At 50.8% G+C, this 17,381-nt stretch overlaps 1 protein-coding gene across 1 annotated transcript; it reads left to right on the top strand.

Moving 5' to 3' along the window:
• The first annotated feature begins 42 nt into the window (after positions 1-42).
• On the top strand, positions 43-16,777 carry HGD (homogentisate 1,2-dioxygenase). The gene is made up of 14 exons (XM_005022239.6): positions 43-228; positions 4,180-4,251; positions 5,579-5,667; positions 5,903-6,008; positions 8,524-8,583; positions 8,811-8,902; positions 9,274-9,308; positions 10,138-10,217; positions 10,404-10,503; positions 12,453-12,577; positions 13,152-13,256; positions 14,255-14,381; positions 15,910-16,091; positions 16,464-16,777. The coding sequence occupies exons 1-14, from the start codon at positions 214-216 to the stop codon at positions 16,593-16,595; spliced, it is 1,320 nt and encodes a 439-aa protein (XP_005022296.1). The 5' UTR covers positions 43-213; the 3' UTR covers positions 16,596-16,777.
• Positions 16,778-17,381: the final 604 nt, after the last annotated feature.

Consider the following 17,381-nt stretch of genomic DNA (forward strand, 5'->3'; position numbering starts at 1 on the left):
CCAGTGTTTGATTAAACACGGACTGGGCTGAGCAAACAGTCTGAGAGCTCCCTTGGACTTTCTCACTTCCAGCCCGCGGCCAGCCGGGCTCGGTGGATGCAGCCCCCCCTTGCTGGACAAAAACCCGCTTTCAGACTTCACCTGAAGAAGCCACTGGCCAAATACCTCCTTGGGGTTTGCACCTGCTAGAAGAGGGGGAGGACCAGGAGCAGAATGCTGGGCTTGAAGGTAAGGGGCCGTGCACGCTGGTGGTGGGGCTGCCTGCCCCCAGCACACCCCCTGTGCCCCTGTTTGGTGCCAGACCACCCAAACGTGGTCCCTTTAGAGAGGGGCTGGTGGCAACGAGGTGGCAGGACAACCTCAGGCAGGGATTGAGGTGTGCAGCTGAGGTCTGGGCTGATGTTTTGGCCGGAGATTGCATGTCTCATTTAGTTTTAATGTGATCCTCTTTTATGTTTCAAGGTGTGTTTTAAAGCTCTCCGGGGATGAAGGGTTTTGCTATGCTTCACCTGAACGAGCTTTTATTGCTCTTTTCTCCTCCTTTGGAAATCATCCTCGCTCGGTCAGGGCCAGTTCAGGACCTTTTCCTCACCGTATTTGTTCTTCCCCCACTCTCTCCTGCCCTGGCTGCCAGGGGGTGTTTCCCCCTCAGCCTATGAAATCTGGCCACTAACATCTGCCCAGCTGTTGCAACCCGTGCTGCAATCTTCCCCAGCAGCTCCATCCTGGGGCAATTTCTCAGTTCACTTGGAAAATCCAGCACTGGCTCCTCCCAGCAAACCATAGCATCCTCTCCCAGCACGGGACGGATTGCAAGAAGGGTGGGATGTTGGTTTGTTCTTCATTTATAGGATCGCAATCCCAATTTGTGCCAGCACCCCACTGTTTTAGTATGGAGGCCCATTTGCCCCAAACCACCTCTGCAGATCCCGTTGCCAGCCCCTGACCCCTCAGCTTTCTCCCTGCTGCTGCCCCTGTGCTCATCCATCTCCTTTTGGGTTTGTGCTGGCTGTGCCCGTGTTGGCCCACCCGAGCTGATGCACGGCGCTGTGAGGTTTCTTTGGCTGTCGCTTCCCTGCCTCCCGCAGCAGCAGCGGATACAGAAATGTCTTATGCAGCGTTTGAAGAAGGGCCTTAATTATTTTGCAGCCCGTGTGTTCGGACTTCAAATGCTTTTTTTTTTTCTTTTTTTTTCCCATCCCTGCTGTCTAATCCGGTGAGCAAAAGGTTGTGGTTTATAGGTCAGATCGTGACGCCCATTGCAAGCACTCTGCTTTGCATCCCGGTTATCCCAATCAATGATCTGTGCTGAATTTTTTATGTAGCGCTGGGCTTTCATCTCTCCCAATTTTACGGAAGAGCAACAACACAAAAACAAGGTGGAATTGGATGAATTCCTAAGATCCTGCTTCATGAAAAGCTGCGGGATCGCGAGCAAAATAACAAGAACAGTAATTATAAGCAGAAGTGGAAGGAAAGGACCGCGGAGAACTTTTTGTTTCACAGAGAAACCAACTCTCCAAATTACCAAAATAACCCCTGATCGGGAGGAGCCGTGGGATTAAAGCAGTGAGCCAGCAGAAGGTCACTTTGGACCAAAAACCACGGAGGAAAAGGGTTGGTTGTGGAGACCAAAGGCTGATCATGGAGAAGAAGGGCTTATCATGAGGAAGATGAGTTGCCTTGCCCCAACACAGCCCCATATTTACACGGCCCCATTGCCCCCTGGCTGGCACTCCCTGGAGGCAGCAAACAATTTGTTAGGAGCATCTCCATCTGCCCCAGCTGGGCTCAAAGCTGGACCTGAGCACTGTTTTCCCCTCCATATGAAACATCTGAGCCCTATGACATTTTTAGCACCTCTCGGCGCTGATTTATTTGGAAAACAAACCACCAGGAAAATAAAATTAGGAAGAAGACGAAAGCTCTACCCCCCAGACAGCATGTGAGGATTCAAATAGCAGGCTCCGGCTCACCAGCCCTGCATTTACACGTGGGGGCTTGTGAGAGGTTTGGTGGTTTTTTTTTGCAAACCACGTCATCTTTCACACTGACCCTCAAGGGAAAGGAGAGGAGACAAGCCTCTGGTGTAGGGGAAGACAAAAAAAAAAAGAGAGTGAATGAGAAAAGCCACACGGAACAGCCAGGCAAAACCCTGAAGTGACAAAACCTCCGGGTGATAAATCACCGTCAGGACACCACCTCCCCTCCTGCAGCTGCAGTCCTGCCTGCCAGAAGGAATTGTCTTTATTTTTTTCAGCCTTCAATGCAGTTACCTGAAGATTTTTTTTTATTTTTTTCCTGAGCAGGGAAAAATGATTTGCCCAAACAATGATGCAGCAGCTTCTCCCTGCGCTCACCGCTGGGGGTGGCAGCATGGGGATCCAGCAATGCAAGGGACAGGTTTACCCCCCAAACCCCCACTATTCCTCACCAAACCCCTGTGCTGAGCTTTTATATTTTTATTTTATTTTTATTTTTATTTACTTCTTAGTCCTACACCACCAAGCAGGAGAAAAGGGGCTGAGTGGGAGCCCGTGTGAGGGGCAGCTGATGGAGCATCAGCATCAGCTGATGCTGATGGCAATCTGCGGGCCTCACCGGCTGTGATTTAAAGGAGGAAATAAGCATCCTCCCCTGCTCACTTTCCTCCCCATTTTACCAAGATTGCCCTGTTGGAAAAAGCTCCCTCCTGCTGTCTTTACGGTGCTGGTGAAGGAGGATGCAGCGTGGAGGTCTGGGTTCAGCTGGAAGTGCTGCAATCCCACCAGACAGTGCTGCATTTCCCTTCAAACGGGACAGAAATGCACCAGCACGCTATGCTTGCCAAGGCTGCTTAGGTGACCTGCTGCTTTGCATATCAATTTGCTTCGTGCAGAAGCGGGGGGAGAGCAGAGCCCCAGCAGCGTGTGCAAGGAGAGAAACATCCTCCGTGACCCTAGAGGAACCGAGGTTTGGGCCAAGCAGGGCTGCTGGCCAGCCCGCGTACCTCTGGGAAGGGATTTTACTCACAGATACCTGACAGGCACCTGAGAAAACTCATATTTTGTCAGGGGAGCTCAGGTATATCCAGGAAATATCCAAGGGTCTGAGCCTGCAGAAGGCTGAGGACCCCTGGGGGCATCAGTGCAGGCACCACGATAACGTGGTCAGGCTCTGCTGCCCCAGAGAGCAGGGCAAGCACTGGTGCAAACTTGTATTGATGTGTATTAAATACACTCCTGACTGCCCAGGAAAAGAGGCTGCAACATTTTTTGCTCAGGAAGGGGATGGGGGCAGAGTTTCCACAGCGAAAGTAAAGAATTTAAAGAAAGGTCGACCTAAAGTTGGGAGGTCTGGGTGAACAAACCCTCTCTCAGCAATGCCACGAGCGCCTTCAGGCTGCAGGCGAGCAGAGGAGGTAGAAGGGAGCATTAATATTTAACTCCGAGGCTGAGCCATTCATTGATCGCTGCCGAAATACCACTGCGTTCAGGCAGGGTTTGGCGGAGGTACTGCGTGACCTGAAGGGGCCGTTTTTACATTTCTCTCAGTGGGAAGCTGAGGGCTCTGCTTTGTCCCTTTGCATGTCTGAGGTTTGTTGCAGGGCTTTGAGGTTTGTCCTTGGCCCTGCAAAGCTGGGAGCAGCATCCCCTGGGGTCCTGCAGCTGCTGGCCGCGCTCTCCCTCGGACCATAGCCCCAGGAAGGCACACAGGTCTGCTCCTTCCACACATCCCTCAGCTACACATCGCCTGAGGAGCCTAGGTTGTCACCCTAATTCTTGTTTGCTGCCATGGCAGGTAGTTCAGACCCCATTGGGAGACCCTCCATAATGTTCCTGTGCCATCACCCCCTTGGTCTTGAGTCTGCCCATATCTGAGATAGCTGGCATATTTCTCGAGTGCCCTTATGGCACAGAATGTCACCAAAATGTACACGTGGACCTAACAAAAGAGCAAATCCTGTCAGTGCCTCCCAGCCCACCCCACGGTTAGCTGACGAACCTGACCCAGGAGCTGGGAAAAGGGTGCATGGAAAGCATCATGCAGATCGCCTGGGGAAACTCTCAACGCCTGCAAAGAGTATGGGGGAAAAAAAGGCATGAGGATGGGATGGGTGAGTTGTTTTGGGAGTTGATGGGATGGGGAGGTTTTGATGTGTTTTCAAAAGCCTGATGAGTTGTGTGGTTTATTTTGCAGTACATGTCGGGATTTGGAAACGAACATGTTTCTGAGGATCCACGCTGTCCTGGAGCTTTACCAGAGGGACAGGTACTGAGTTTGTTAAAGTGCTTTATTAAAATGACATGGAGTGCAATGAATATCTGTTCCCTGGGCTTCTTTTTAAATTAATGTATTTCCTTTCTCTCTGCCGCCACAGAAGTCTTCAGGAGCCTCCCTTATGCAGGACAAGAATAATAAGATGCTGGCAAAAATCAGATCGGAGTGTTTCTTTTCATACCCTCTATGTTTAAGTTACTTGAGAGGCTCCAAGTCTCACCTGGGGGTTATGACTTGCCTGGCTTGCCGCTGCTCAGCAGCAGCTTCTCAGGAAGGATTTGGGAATGACAGTGGCTCAGGCACGCTGAGGATGAGGGAATTGGCGCTGGGATGAGCCGGGGCAGAAGCCCGAGGCTGGCACAGAGACGGTGCTCACAGATCTCTGCAGGAATGGGTTTAAATCCCCCCAAGTTACCAACCTTTGGCAGTTTCCCTGCAGGGAGGGGACAGGAACGCCTGCAGCCATGAACAGGCTGATTAAAACACATCATATTGGGTTGTTTTAAAGAAAAGGTTCACTTCCATTTGGTGCTATCCGCTCAGTCTGCAGATACAGGAGGAACCCCTGAAGAACTGAAGCTCCCTCCTCTCCTTTACGCCTGTCTCCTTACTCCAGCCCAAATTTCCAGGCTGGCCATGCCCTCCCCGGGGTCGAATGAGGTGCCCTCATCCGGGCTGAGTTTGGGCTCGGTGTCAGAAGAGTTAATATAAAACCTGAACGCAAGTGAGACGAAAAATCTCCAGTCCCAGGGGTGGATCCTTTCTCCTCTGCAGTGTTTATAAGATTGGCATCTGCAGTAGTGCTGGCTAAGATAAAAACGACAAGGGCTATTGATCCCCCTGCTCCGCTGCGTGCCCGTGCCAACAAGACAAAGTTTTAGGGCCGGGAGCTACGTGCCAGGCATTTTACCTCTTCCTTAGGCTCACCTGGCCGGGCAGCAGGGGATGCTGCAGGGTGAGCCCTCTGCCCAGCTCCCACATCTCAGGAGCCCCACAGAAAAGCCAGGGATCCCACGATGATTGCTCCCACTCTCAGGCAACAATTTCCAGTGGCAGGAGGAAGCTCCACGCCACCAAAACACCTGCTCTGGGCATCTCTCCCTAGGCAGAAGGGTCAGGGATGCTTAGGGCGTAGGAAGGGAAAAGCCAGACAGATGTGGTGCTTCTCTGTGCTGGGGCAGCCCCTCTGAATACCTGGTGGTCAAAGTAAGAATAAAAATGGTGTAATAAATAATGAAACAATAAAATATAACAATAAAATAGTTAAATGATACAAGTGGGGTGCCCCTCACTGCTGGTTTCTCCTTCCCCCCCACAGAACAACCCCCAGGTCTGCCCCTATGGCCTCTACGCGGAGCAGCTCTCGGGCTCGGCCTTCACCTGCCCCCGGCCCACCAACAGGAGGAGGTACCGTGGGCCAGGGGGGTGTTTTTGGGGGTGTTTGGGCACGGAGGTTGGAGCAGCAAGGCCAGAAACATCACCTAGTGTGGAGTTTACTTGAGCCATGACTGATTTGGGGGCCATCTTGTGGAGCCCCAGAGCAAATGTCCTGCCCGCGGTGCCACCCCCATCTGGTCTTCACCGCATGGGCTCGTTAATGATCCTATGGGTTTAATGATCCTCGCCTTTTCCTTCCCCGCAGCTGGCTCTATCGGATCCTGCCCTCGGTCTGCCACAAGCCCTTCCAGCCCCTGCAGGAGGGACACCTGACACACAGCTGGGACGAGGTGGAGCCCGACCCCAACCAGGTAACTGCTGGCCAAGGGGAGGACAACCCGCGGTGGGTGTAAGGGTGCAGGATTCAGGGTGGGCTCGTCTCCACCACCTCGGCTGCTCTCTCTTCCTCTCTTCCTTCTCGTGTTAAAGGCTCATCGTGGGGCCGAGCCGCCCTGTGCTTCTGCTGCCCGTCCCCTCCTTCCCCGTGCTCTCGGGGAGGCTGCCAGCCTGTTTCTCAGGGGAAATCAGGCTTCGTTCTCGAGAGGCACGGCATTTGTCTTCCTCTGCTACGGCCCCGCCATCATCCTTAATCATGATTTCTCTCCTGCCAGCCCCGGGACATTTGGCTTTGCTAATCTGACTCTCCCCAGCTGCCACCCTGCTCTCCACACAACCCCATGCTCATTGCTTTCAGCTCCTCTTGGGTTTTGCCCTTTGATGCATCATCTTCAGCCATTTCCCAGCCTCCCAGCAGCCTCGCCATTTGTCTAAATACTTTCTCATTTCTGCTGGAATATGTTTGCTACCCGCTGACCGAGCAGCGGTGGTGACAGGCTCACATTTAGGTGCCCGTGGTGCTCCTTCCCCAATGAAGCTCACTGCTGCTGGCTGGCAGCAGTGCTCGCAGCCTGCCACAGAGCCCATCCTCAGCTCCCTGTGGTGTTTTGTGGCCTGCCCAGCTCGCTTCAGGAGCTTTCCCCGTTGTCATCCATCTAAAGGCATCACCATATGGACGCGTCTTATGCACAGCTCGTTGAAGTCAATGGAAAAAAATCTCTAAACTTGGAATCTTGCTCAAGGACAAGGGCAGGATTATGAAAGATACCGTGCACAAAGCATAAAAGAGGACAGGGATGATGAAAAAATAAGGGGTGCAAGAAATGCCAATGCCAAAGAAAGCTCTCCAGCTTAGAAAAGAGGTGACAAAGGGAAATTATGATTGACAGGCAGGGAGAAAATGAATCAACACTGAAAGCTTCTCTGTTTGAAGCACCCTCTTGGACTTCTCTTCTGTCTCAGGGCCCCTGTTCTGCTGTTCTTGTGTCGGTGAAAACCAAACCCAACAGGGACCCACTCTGAGACCAAAGTGAAAATGGAGAGGTTACACAGGAATTGCACTAAACTCACCATTTAACCTGTAGACTTACTGTCACCTTCAGTACCCCCCAGTGAGAAAGTTTCCTTCCCTTCAGGCCACCTCCATTCCTGATATTTATTTCTCCTCTTTCCCCCGCTCAGCCTTTCTCCCTGCTCTCTTCTGTGTCTCCTCTTGTTATCCCTCTGCGTGTCCTTGCTGCCAGTGGTTCCCAATTCCCAACCACAGAGGCTTCAAACAGTCATTAGCAGGATCATTTGGGAAGCAGATGGCTTTGGAGAGCAGAGCTGGGGGCCGGGCCTGGGGTGCTGCTGGCTAATTAGCGATGAGCCCCTGCTTTGTCTCACTTCGTGCACGGATGCACCTGCTGGGTCCAGCACAGCAGTGATTCTGCTCCCCCCCCCCAGGCAGGCTCTCAAGGAGAGCTGGATGAGTCACTTGGGGCCCCATATTTTGATTTTGGCTTGAAAAACATCTGTGAAGCATGGGGGGATTGTATCTCTTTTCACCCCTTTCAAATTGAGCAGAAATTTGCCCATGGAGTTTACAATTATTGGAAACAGCTGGCACAGACATGCAGTCTCATAAGCTTGTTTTTCTTAGGGAATCAGCCCCAAAACATGCCAAGACCTTCCAGGCTACATAGTTGGAAGCCAGAAGGCATCCCCATGGATGCCCAGGACCACTGGCACTTTCACCTGGGGTACAGCACATCCATGCCAAGAACATTTCTGGTGGCTGGTGCCAGCAGGATCTGGCCAAAAGCCAGCCCCATCGTGAGGATTTGGGGTGTTTGGGTGAATTTGCTCCAAAATCCCACCTGTGAGGGGCTCTCAGCTGTGGCACTGGTAACCCAGAGCTGCAGAGCCCCAGATGATGCTATCAGCGGTAATGAACACCTTGGGCTCCCCCAGCATCTTCTGCGTGAGGGCCTCAGCAGGTTTGGGAGGAGCAATCAGTGCAGCTGGCAGCCCCCAGTCCTGCAGGAAGGGATGTGCCTGCTCTGGGTGCGGGGAAAATGAGGGGGAATGTGCAGAAACGTGCTCAAGTCATGGAGGGATGAATGGCCTGGTGCAGCGCAGAGTGCAGGAGCAGGGAAATTTGGTCGTGGAAAGCCAGCTCATTTGAAATTTCCTGCTCTCGACAATGTTGTTAGTAATAGTGGAAGAGACAGCTTTTAAACAGGATTTTTTTTAAAAAAAAAAAAAAAAAAAACCTTGGCACCCACACAGGCCAGCCAATGATTTTACAAAATTACAGCTCAAAGCGAAAAAGCCCCATAAATCAAAAGAAACCTGCAGACCAAACTAAGCAAGGCAAAGAGGAAAGAGAAAGCTATCTCAGCAAGCCGAGGGGAGGGCGTGTGTGTGTGTCTACTTTCTTATGAATTATTATCATTTGCTTTATAACCACCGGTGTTCTCTTCTTGCTTTCTGTGTGCTGCGACCCAGCTGAGATGGAAACCCTTCGAGATCCCGAAAGCCCCCCAGAACAAGCTGGACTTTGTGAGCGTAAGTGGGGGACTGTGGCTGCCAGGTGCTCCCATTCTTTGCCTTCTAAAAAAAAAACTTAAGATTTTAAGGAAAAGCCAACAATGTATTTGGCCAAAGCCCTACGGAGCAAGGGGGTGCCTGTGTGTGGGGTGAGCCCCAGCAAAGGGATGGGGTGAGGCAGGAAGGGGGCTGCCCCTGAAACTGTCTGCCCCTCACTCCTCATGCTGCTGGGGGTCTGCCCGCAGGGACTGCACACCTTGTGCGGCGCCGGAGAGCCCAGGGGACGCCACGGCATCGCCGTTCACATCTTCGTCTGCAACACCTCCATGCTCGACAGGTCAGGGACTGGGCTGCCAGGGGCTGGGGGTGAAGGAGGGAGCTGGGCACGGGGCTGCGGCCAGAGGGGTTGTGCTGGGGCTGGAGTTGCTCCCCGGAGGTGAACACGCAGGCTCTGGTGGGCATCACTACCCGTTGACTAAGGGTTGCCTCGCACAAGGCCACAAAGGCAGAGAACTTGCCAAGGAGATCTGGACATGATCCTGGGCAATCAGCTCTAGGTGGCCTTGATCGAGCAGGTGGGTTGGACCAGGTGACCTCCAGGGGTCCCTTCCCACCCCAACCATGCTGTGACCCTGTGACAGTGTGTACAAATGCCTGATTTTTATTTTTTTTTTTTGACACCTTGACCTTCCTCTTCTTTTTCTTTAGATGCCTTTACAATTCAGACGGTGACTTCCTGATTGGTGAGTGGTTGCTTTGGCTTCTCCTTTCCCCCACAGGACATATCTGGGCTGCCACCCACCTGCCTCTTTCCTCCTCCAGCCTGCCAGCCAGCTGCAGGGACTTGAGGAGGGTTGGCTTCACCCGTGTGCCATCCAGCTGGGCTGTCAGGCTTGCCCCATCGCTCCCAAGCAGCTCAGAGGGCATGCAGCTATGCCAAAACCCAACGCTGCTTTTGAGCAGTGCCCCAGCTTCCCCAGCCTGGTGCTCAGAGATCTCTCCCCCGTGCTTCCCAGATCGGTATCAGGCACCCTGTGGAGGTTTTCTGGATAATATAATCCCTGGGATTTCTGAGCAGCTCACAGCGAGATGCCTGCACTGCTTCAGTCCAGGACGATTTGGCATGGCAGCTCAGCTCCTGCACTCCACCAGCCTCAGGCAACCAGACTGCCACAACGAGTGCTGAGCTTGGCACATATAGTGAGTGCACGCCAAAAAACACTCCGAGCAGCATCACGACCCTGCAAGTCTGATATTTACGTACATCTTTCTTGACCAAGGGACAGAAATGCCTTGGGGTCACCAACAGAAACATTCCTCCCATAAAATAGTTATTGAGTCGTTCGTGCTCACTACCATGAAGTAAAATTACTAGGGCAGGTTCTGCAATTTTGCTGGTTTTTCAAGTCAAAAAGTGAGCTCTTTAGTTCCAGGAGACATTATTCCCTGGCTGATGTAATTGCTCCCCTCTCGGGGGACAGAGAGGAAGGTGTGCAAGCCAACCTGGTGTCAGCTTGTTGCTTCACCTCCTCTACCTTCTACCTGCTCTTCTATCTTTGTTTGCATCCACAGTGCCCCAGCAAGGAAAACTGCTCATCACAACCGAGTTTGGGAAGATGCTCGTGGAGCCCAATGAAATCTGTGTTATCCAGGTAAGGGCTGTGTTATCTGGGAAATTAGGGGGCTCAGAGCCCGGTGTTGAAGCAGACAGCTAAAACCTGAGCTCTGCGTGGCCTCTGCCGAGCTCTGGGGGCTGGATGGACCCAGAAGAACCTCAGCTGCCCTTGGTTTGTCAGCCAGGTCCCGGGATGATCCTGGTTTCTTCCTTTGTTTTCCAGCAAGGAATGCGTTTTAGCGTGGAGGTATTTGGAGAGACCAGAGGCTACATCCTGGAGGTGTATGGGGCACACTTCGAGCTGCCTGACCTGGGACCCATTGGTAACCATCTCTCATCAGACCTACAGTGAATTTCACAGGGATGGAGTGAGGAATTGCCAGCCCCAAACCACCCTCTTATCTCCTGTGTAATCCATCCTCGCATGCATGCACTCCTCCCAAAGGTGCTTCCCATCCTGGCACAGTTATCCCTCAGCAGAGCTTTCTGAAGCACAGCCTGAGCCTCAGCACAACAGGAATGCCAGATGAAAAGGAGGGAAAATAAAATGTCTGTGTGTGCGCACAAGACAGTGTTTGCCTGTGCAAACCTGAGCACCTTGCTGCTGCCCATACAGGCACCACTCTTCATTAAAGCTCATTAACATTAGACCCTCGTTAGACCCTCCCTGCCAGCTGCTTCCCAGCCTGGGAGCTGTCACAGGCTGAGCAGACACACTTGCTGCTGTGACAAAGATATCGTGAGAGCATCTGAACCCCTCTGTGATCTCCTAGCCAGCTCTCCCGGGGTGCTCGGCATGGGCTTTTTCACCATCCTCATCCCCGGAGGGCTTGCCTCCAGACATCTCTGGCTGAGAAAACTCCTCCTACTCCATCGTCCTGGTTAATGCTGCTGAGATTGTCACAGGGAAGCTTCGCTGTTTTAGCTTGTAAGAGCTAAAACAACTACAGGAGCAGTATCGATAGTTCTCGGCTTTTAGACCAGTGGTTTTTGTTGTTTTGTTCTGTTTTTCATCGCAGGGATTTTATTTGTTTTGTTTTTCACCTAGATCAGGCTTGTTTTAGAGCTCTCAGTGGGATCTAAAAGACTGGCCATGCTTGAAATAAACTGTATAGGTGTTATAAAGCACTAACAAGCCTGGCATGGCCCATCTGCACTCAGAGGGCCTCTGCAAGCATCTCACAGCCCTGGTGAAGCTGGAGCTGGCTATTCCCACAGGCAGGAACCGACCCAACCTTCAGCATCTCTCCCATGCTCTTTCTGCTCCGAGTCTGCAAGGTTTTTCAGCAGCTCTCCTTTCAGCAAGCTGGGACTTCCTACCTTTACCATGCTTCTTCTGCCCTGTGCCTGCTCCACGTGATTATTGGTATTGTTACACCTGCCTGTTGGTAAGAAGTTTTCCCATTAGCTAGTTTTTCAGACACTGCTGGAAGGAGCTTTTTTTTTGAGCCTGCAGAAGGCAGGAATCTGTTATAACATTTACTTTCTGGAGAAAAGAAAAGGAGTGTGCTTGCCTGTAAATCTTTTCAGGAGCTGGTAATTATACGAGCTCCTCTTCCCACCACCTACCTGGCTTCCCCTCAGAGACCAAGATCCTTTGTATTTCATTCTTATTTTATTCTAACTTCACTTTTCACTTGAAAAATGACAGCTGGAGAAAAGCACCGACTGTTAAACCTTAGCAGCAGGTAGTAATGTCTGGCATTTTTATCCAAGAAACTCAAAACACTTCGCAACAATAATCCTAACGAGAGGAAGAATACTTCAGCACCCATACAGCGCTTTGCACTTTGCACTCCTTGCACCAACCAACCCCTCAGTGTGCCCAGAGTCTATAAGTATCACTAGCCCTTATTTTATTACTTTTTTTTTTCTTTTTGCAACTGTTCAGAAATGTGTTAGGCCCCCTCATGAGCTTCAGAGTTTCTGCGTGGCTAGGTGTCCAAGCAGGTGGATGTTCACCAACTGAAAGCAATCCATCCCCCATTTTTCGCTTAATTCCCAATCATTACATGCCTTTAATTGAGGATGAAGGGCTAATCCTGTTCAGAAAAGAACAGGGGGAGACCTGTTTTAGTCACGTAAGGGAGCATGGACTGAAATGCGAGGATGTATTACAACTACCTACTCATAGGAGCAAAAAAAGTACACGAATAGCACAGGCTTCATGGTGGTCTAAGAAGCTGTAGGGTCATTCAAAATGCAGAAGGGCACCCACAAAGCCACCCTGTTTGCACCTTGCCCAAAGATCTCTGGTGTTTTTCTTTCGCAGGAGCCAATGGCCTGGCCAATCCACGCGACTTCTTGGTGCCGGTGGCGTGGTATGAGGACCGGCAAGTGCCAGGGGGCTACACGGTGATCAGCAAGTACCAGGGCAAACTCTTTGCAGCCCAGCAGGTGAGGAGACCCCAGGAGAACAGAAGGAACAACTGGTGCATGATCTGGGGTCTACAACTCACCAGCATGCATGTAGTCCCAGGACGTCCTGCTGGGGGAAGTGGAGCAGGGCTGAGCCCTTGCCTTCTTGGCTTCTTCATCTCCCCAGCTGAAGCTCCTTGATCTGGAAGATGTGTCTGTGGAAATTTGGTTAACCCAAAGACTCAGCGATGGTCTTTGCCTCCCTGTTTCCACTTGCCTATTGAGCCCCAAAAAAAATAACTGGGAAAATCCAAATTTTCTATACCAAAGAGCCAGTGTTGGAGCCCACCTTGTTCAAGCACTGCTTGGACATCCAAAAGTCCTCAGAGACTGAGCCCTGGAGGGAGGGCTGAGGCTCACCAGGTGGAAATGCTGAGGAAAACCATGTCCTTACAGTGTTGGGCTGTGCCCAAAGGGCTTCACGCTCTCACTGTACTTCTCACCAGCACTAAACCCATTTTCAATCTGGAAAAGAGCAGTGCCCTCTGTATGTGCAGCAAGTTGGAGGGCTGTGTGTGCTAATCCTCTGTCTCTGTCCCTATTGCCTTGATAGGATTTCTCTCCCTTCAATGTGGTAGCCTGGCATGGGAACTACACGCCGTACAAATACAATCTGGAAAACTTCATGGTCATTAATTCTGTTGCTTTTGACCACGCGGTAAGTCCCGGAGCTAGGCAAAGGAGAGCTGTGCTTTGTGGATGCTGTGCCACCAAAATTCACCCTGAGCTCCGGGGGTTCAGTGCCTGTTAAAAAATATGCTGTCCTGTAAGAAGTAGTGTGAAATCTCTTGTGCTTGTTTTTCTGGGCCTGAAACGAGATGTTGCAAAGACATACAACCTCTTTAGTGGTACAGTGACAGAACTGAAGGTTGATCGGCTTCTTAAACAGCTTTATGCAGCTTAGCATAGCATTTCTGTGCCCTGAAAGAGGGCTGAACACTGAGCCAATATACGCACCATGCAACTCTGAGAAAAGACCTTTGCTTCAAGTTATTGCCTTGGTTTATTTATTACAACTGTAAGGGCTCCTTCCCTTGTTCCTCTGAGCCCAGCGCTGAAATTCATTTGAAGAGCTGGCAGCTTTCGTTGCAATAATTTCTAGATCTTACGGAAAATAACTAAAGCCAAAATCAATGTGAGCAGCTCTTCTGAAAAGGAAACCAGCCCAGTGGGAGAGGTGCCCGCAGCGATGCCATCTCCTGGCACTGCTTCCGCGAGTGGGTGTGCAAGGAGACAGGAGCACTTCTAGCGAGACAACTAACAGAAAGCATTGTTTAAACTCTGGAGAAACCTGCCAGGAGAAAGATGGTTTTGGGATCAAAGCCCAGAAAATCACTTTACCGGACTGGAAACCTCAGAAATCCTTGAAGCGAGTGACAATTCCTCTGCCCTTTGTTCTCCCAGTTTGTCAGTCAGCGGGGCTGTGAGGCAAAGAGCCTCCGGTAGGATGCTCCTGCCCTCTGCTCAGAGGGGAATTTTGAGCTATTAGGGGGAAAAGAGATGGAAAACAAATTATCTTCAAGTCCTCAGCACAGCTGCAGTAGTCAGATTTGCCGTTGGGATGACCTGAGCTGAGCCCTGCTCTGTTTCGTGCTCTTCACCTTTTTATTTATTTTATTTATTTTATTTATTTTATTTATTTTATTTTTTTCACAGGATCCTTCCATCTTCACTGTCCTGACAGCTAAGTCGACCCGTCCTGGAGTGGCAATTGCTGATTTTGTCATATTCCCCCCCCGATGGGGGGTAGCCAACAACACCTTCCGACCACCATACTACCACAGTACGTCTACTCTTTGTGGGTTGTGCTTGAGTACAGGAGGGCAGAAAATAAAAAACCCCAAGCCTCCGTTTATTTGAGAGCATGCTCAGGGAAGGAGCAGCCCGATCTGTTGCCCTTGGCACTGTTACATCCAGCTTCTTGGAGTCAGCGAGTCCTCCTTGGAAAATGAACAAAACCAAAGATGTTCCTATTTACAGCACCTCCGGAAAACTCGGAGGTGATGGGCTGGTTGTGTCTGTGTAGATGAATGTGTCTGTACTCAAGGGGCTCCTGCTGAGATCGGGTGCGTATCGAACTTGGCACCGCACAGACGCATCAGAAATTGTCCTGTCATCCAGCCATGAATTGCTTAACATCTCATTAGAACATAAAGAACACCTCAAAGAGCAGGAGAAACGAAAATATGACAGCACGGGTGGGGAGAAGCACTGAGAGATGCAGAGCTGCCCAAGATCTCGCAGGGTGAGATTGGGCTTGCAGCAAAGGACTGAATTGGCTCTCCTGATGGTGGTGGAGGTACCTCCAGCATTTAGGAAAGCCAGAGGTCAGGAACTGGGCTCCCTCTCAGAGAACTGGCTGCATTTGGGGTGATTTGGTCGCCACCACCAGAGGTGGTTTCTTTTTGGTAGTCCCTGAGCATAGCCACATGTCAGACCAAATGGATGCTAGAAATCCTGTTTCCTACATGTGATTACCCTTGCAGAGTGTGGATGAGGCACTAGGAGAATGGGGAAAGCCTGCCCATCCTGCAGCCCTTCCATCAGCAGATAAAAGGCCCCATCAAGGTCTCCCTACAGTCACTTTGAAGTGCTCCTCAGCAATTCTCCTCTTCCAACCATTTTTCAAAAGGTCTAGTTCTTCTGCCAGAAACCCCCAAGCACTTCTCATGTGCACTAAAAATCTCTGTGCTCAGAGAGCTTTGGTGCACTTGGAGTCCCAGTTTTCCTGGTGCCTTAACTTCCCCCCTAGAGTCATATACTGAACTAGTGGCAAAAAAGGGGTTATAGAAGGCAGAGCCACAGAAACACACTCCGGTTTTGCAAAAAAATGACCACTCAGCTGGAAGTTGCCATAACATTTAGTCACATCAGCTCCACTAAAGACTGGGATGGCAGTTGTTAAAGTACTTCCTTAGCAGGGAGCATAACTTAATAAGTCCTGAGTGATTAGATTTAGCCATCATTAGCTAGGTTCGTGGTATGTCACTGTTGGTTTCAGAGGGTCTGCTTAAAGTATTTTTCCTCAGGGAAGGACAGAATCTGGGTCCTTGTCTTTGGGCATACAGTGGCTCTCAAGAACTAAGCAGTTCCTGCATGAATCAAAAGAATAAATTTTGGAAGTGTCTGGCTGGACTGGAGGTGGTGGAAGAACATCAAACAAAATGTGACCTGGGACAGCAGACAAGGCTCTCACCAGACTGCTGGCTATGAGCTTTGTGCCTCAGTGCCTATAACTCAGAGGTGATTATGCTGAACTGCCTTTCCAGTGTTCCTCCTGTGTTGCAACCTCTTCTCTATGCCTTCCACAGGGAACTGCATGAGTGAGTTCATGGGGCTCATCAAAGGCCACTATGAAGCAAAGGAGGAGGGCTTCCAGCCTGGAGGGGCCAGCTTACACAGCATGATGACTCCTCACGGGCCGGATGCTGACTGTTTTGAGAAGGCGAGCAAAGCCAAGCTGGAGCCTGAGAGGGTTGCAGAAGGGACTATGGTAAGGAGCCAAGAGAGCTGGTAAGGTTTTGTACCCAGCACAGCGTGCTGCCACTCCCAAAGTACAGCCTACCGTCTTGCAGGAAAGCTGGAAAGTCCTTGAACCAAACTGCTGCAGCATTCACACCCCATACTCATCAACGTTGATCAGCTCCCAGGAGCTCCTCTGGAGACACTAGATGCCAGGCAGCCCTGATCATCTGCACACATGAATTGTTGCCTGAGCAGGAGGATGGGAATTTTCATGCTGATTGATTTAATTTTTGTCTCAGCCTATGAGCTAAGCAGTCAAGACCATGACTGTCCTCCTTTCTTGGCCCCTTGCCTGGATTCAAACTCTCTTGCCCTAATCTACTTTTCCTGTTCCCACCAGGCCTTCATGTTTGAGTCTTCCCTCAGCATGGCTGTTACCAAGTGGGGCCTCAAGACCTCCAACCGCCTCGATAAAAACTACTACAAGTGCTGGGAACCTCTGAAGAGCCATTTCAACCCCAACCGCAGGTAAAGAGACGTATCTGTTGCTTGCAGTACACGAACGAAGATGGAGAAATCCAGCATACCTGCATGTGGTGGCACAGTCAACTCAGGCAATGAGTGCCCCAGGAACAGCATTTCCAGCAGCCACCGAGCCACCAAAATGATCACGCTCATGTAACTTGGGAAATGCAATAAAAACCACTATTCTTAGCTTTCAAGTACCCAATTAAAGCCCTCCTGGTGACACACTGAAGCTGAAATACTTGCAGGGCTTTCACCACGTGCAGTTGGTGTGAATGCTGTACCCTGGGTGGATATGAGGTGACAGTCGCCACTTCAGAGCCTCCAATATATGGTGTGACATGTCTTTCACAGGGAAAAGCTAGAGATCAACGAAGCATTTTATGTTGTCTTCCCAAACGGAGCTGAAGGCTCTACCAGATCTAAAGCTCCTATTGGGGGCATTTCAACCTGCTGGTCTGTGGAGGGTTGCCAAGAACCCTTGTTGTCAGAAAAGCATTCTGCAAATTAGAAAAGGTCAGAGAATCCAGAATGTTAAGTGAGGGAAAGTTTCCTCTTCAGTCTCACTCTAGCCATCCTTCAATATCGACTTGATTGCCTGCAACTGACAACGTCTCTCCCTAGTGCTGATTTGCAGCTCAATGGATGTCAAAGGGCCTGTCTGGCCAGCCCAGATGTTTGCTCCTGGGGAGCTACCTGGAAGAAAGGCCAAGTGCAGACACACTTTTATGGACCTCAAAAAACACTGAAACATTCACTCCTCAGCCTTAGGTGGCGAGTTCAAGTCAGTCTC

The sequence above is a fragment of the Anas platyrhynchos genome, chromosome 1 (genome assembly GCF_047663525.1).
Source record: "Anas platyrhynchos isolate ZD024472 breed Pekin duck chromosome 1, IASCAAS_PekinDuck_T2T, whole genome shotgun sequence".
Taxonomy (NCBI): Eukaryota; Metazoa; Chordata; class Aves; order Anseriformes; family Anatidae; genus Anas; species Anas platyrhynchos.

What these genes read in the sequence shown, in the direction of transcription:
- HGD (XM_005022239.6), top strand. An exon ending in GAGCTTTACCAGAGGGACAG is followed by an intron (nt 4,252 to 5,578) that starts GTACTGAGTTTG and finishes TCCCCCCCACAG; the next exon opens with AACAACCCCCAGGTCTGCCC. An exon ending in CTGTTGCTTTTGACCACGCG is followed by an intron (nt 13,257 to 14,254) that starts GTAAGTCCCGGA and finishes TTTTTTTCACAG; the next exon opens with GATCCTTCCATCTTCACTGT.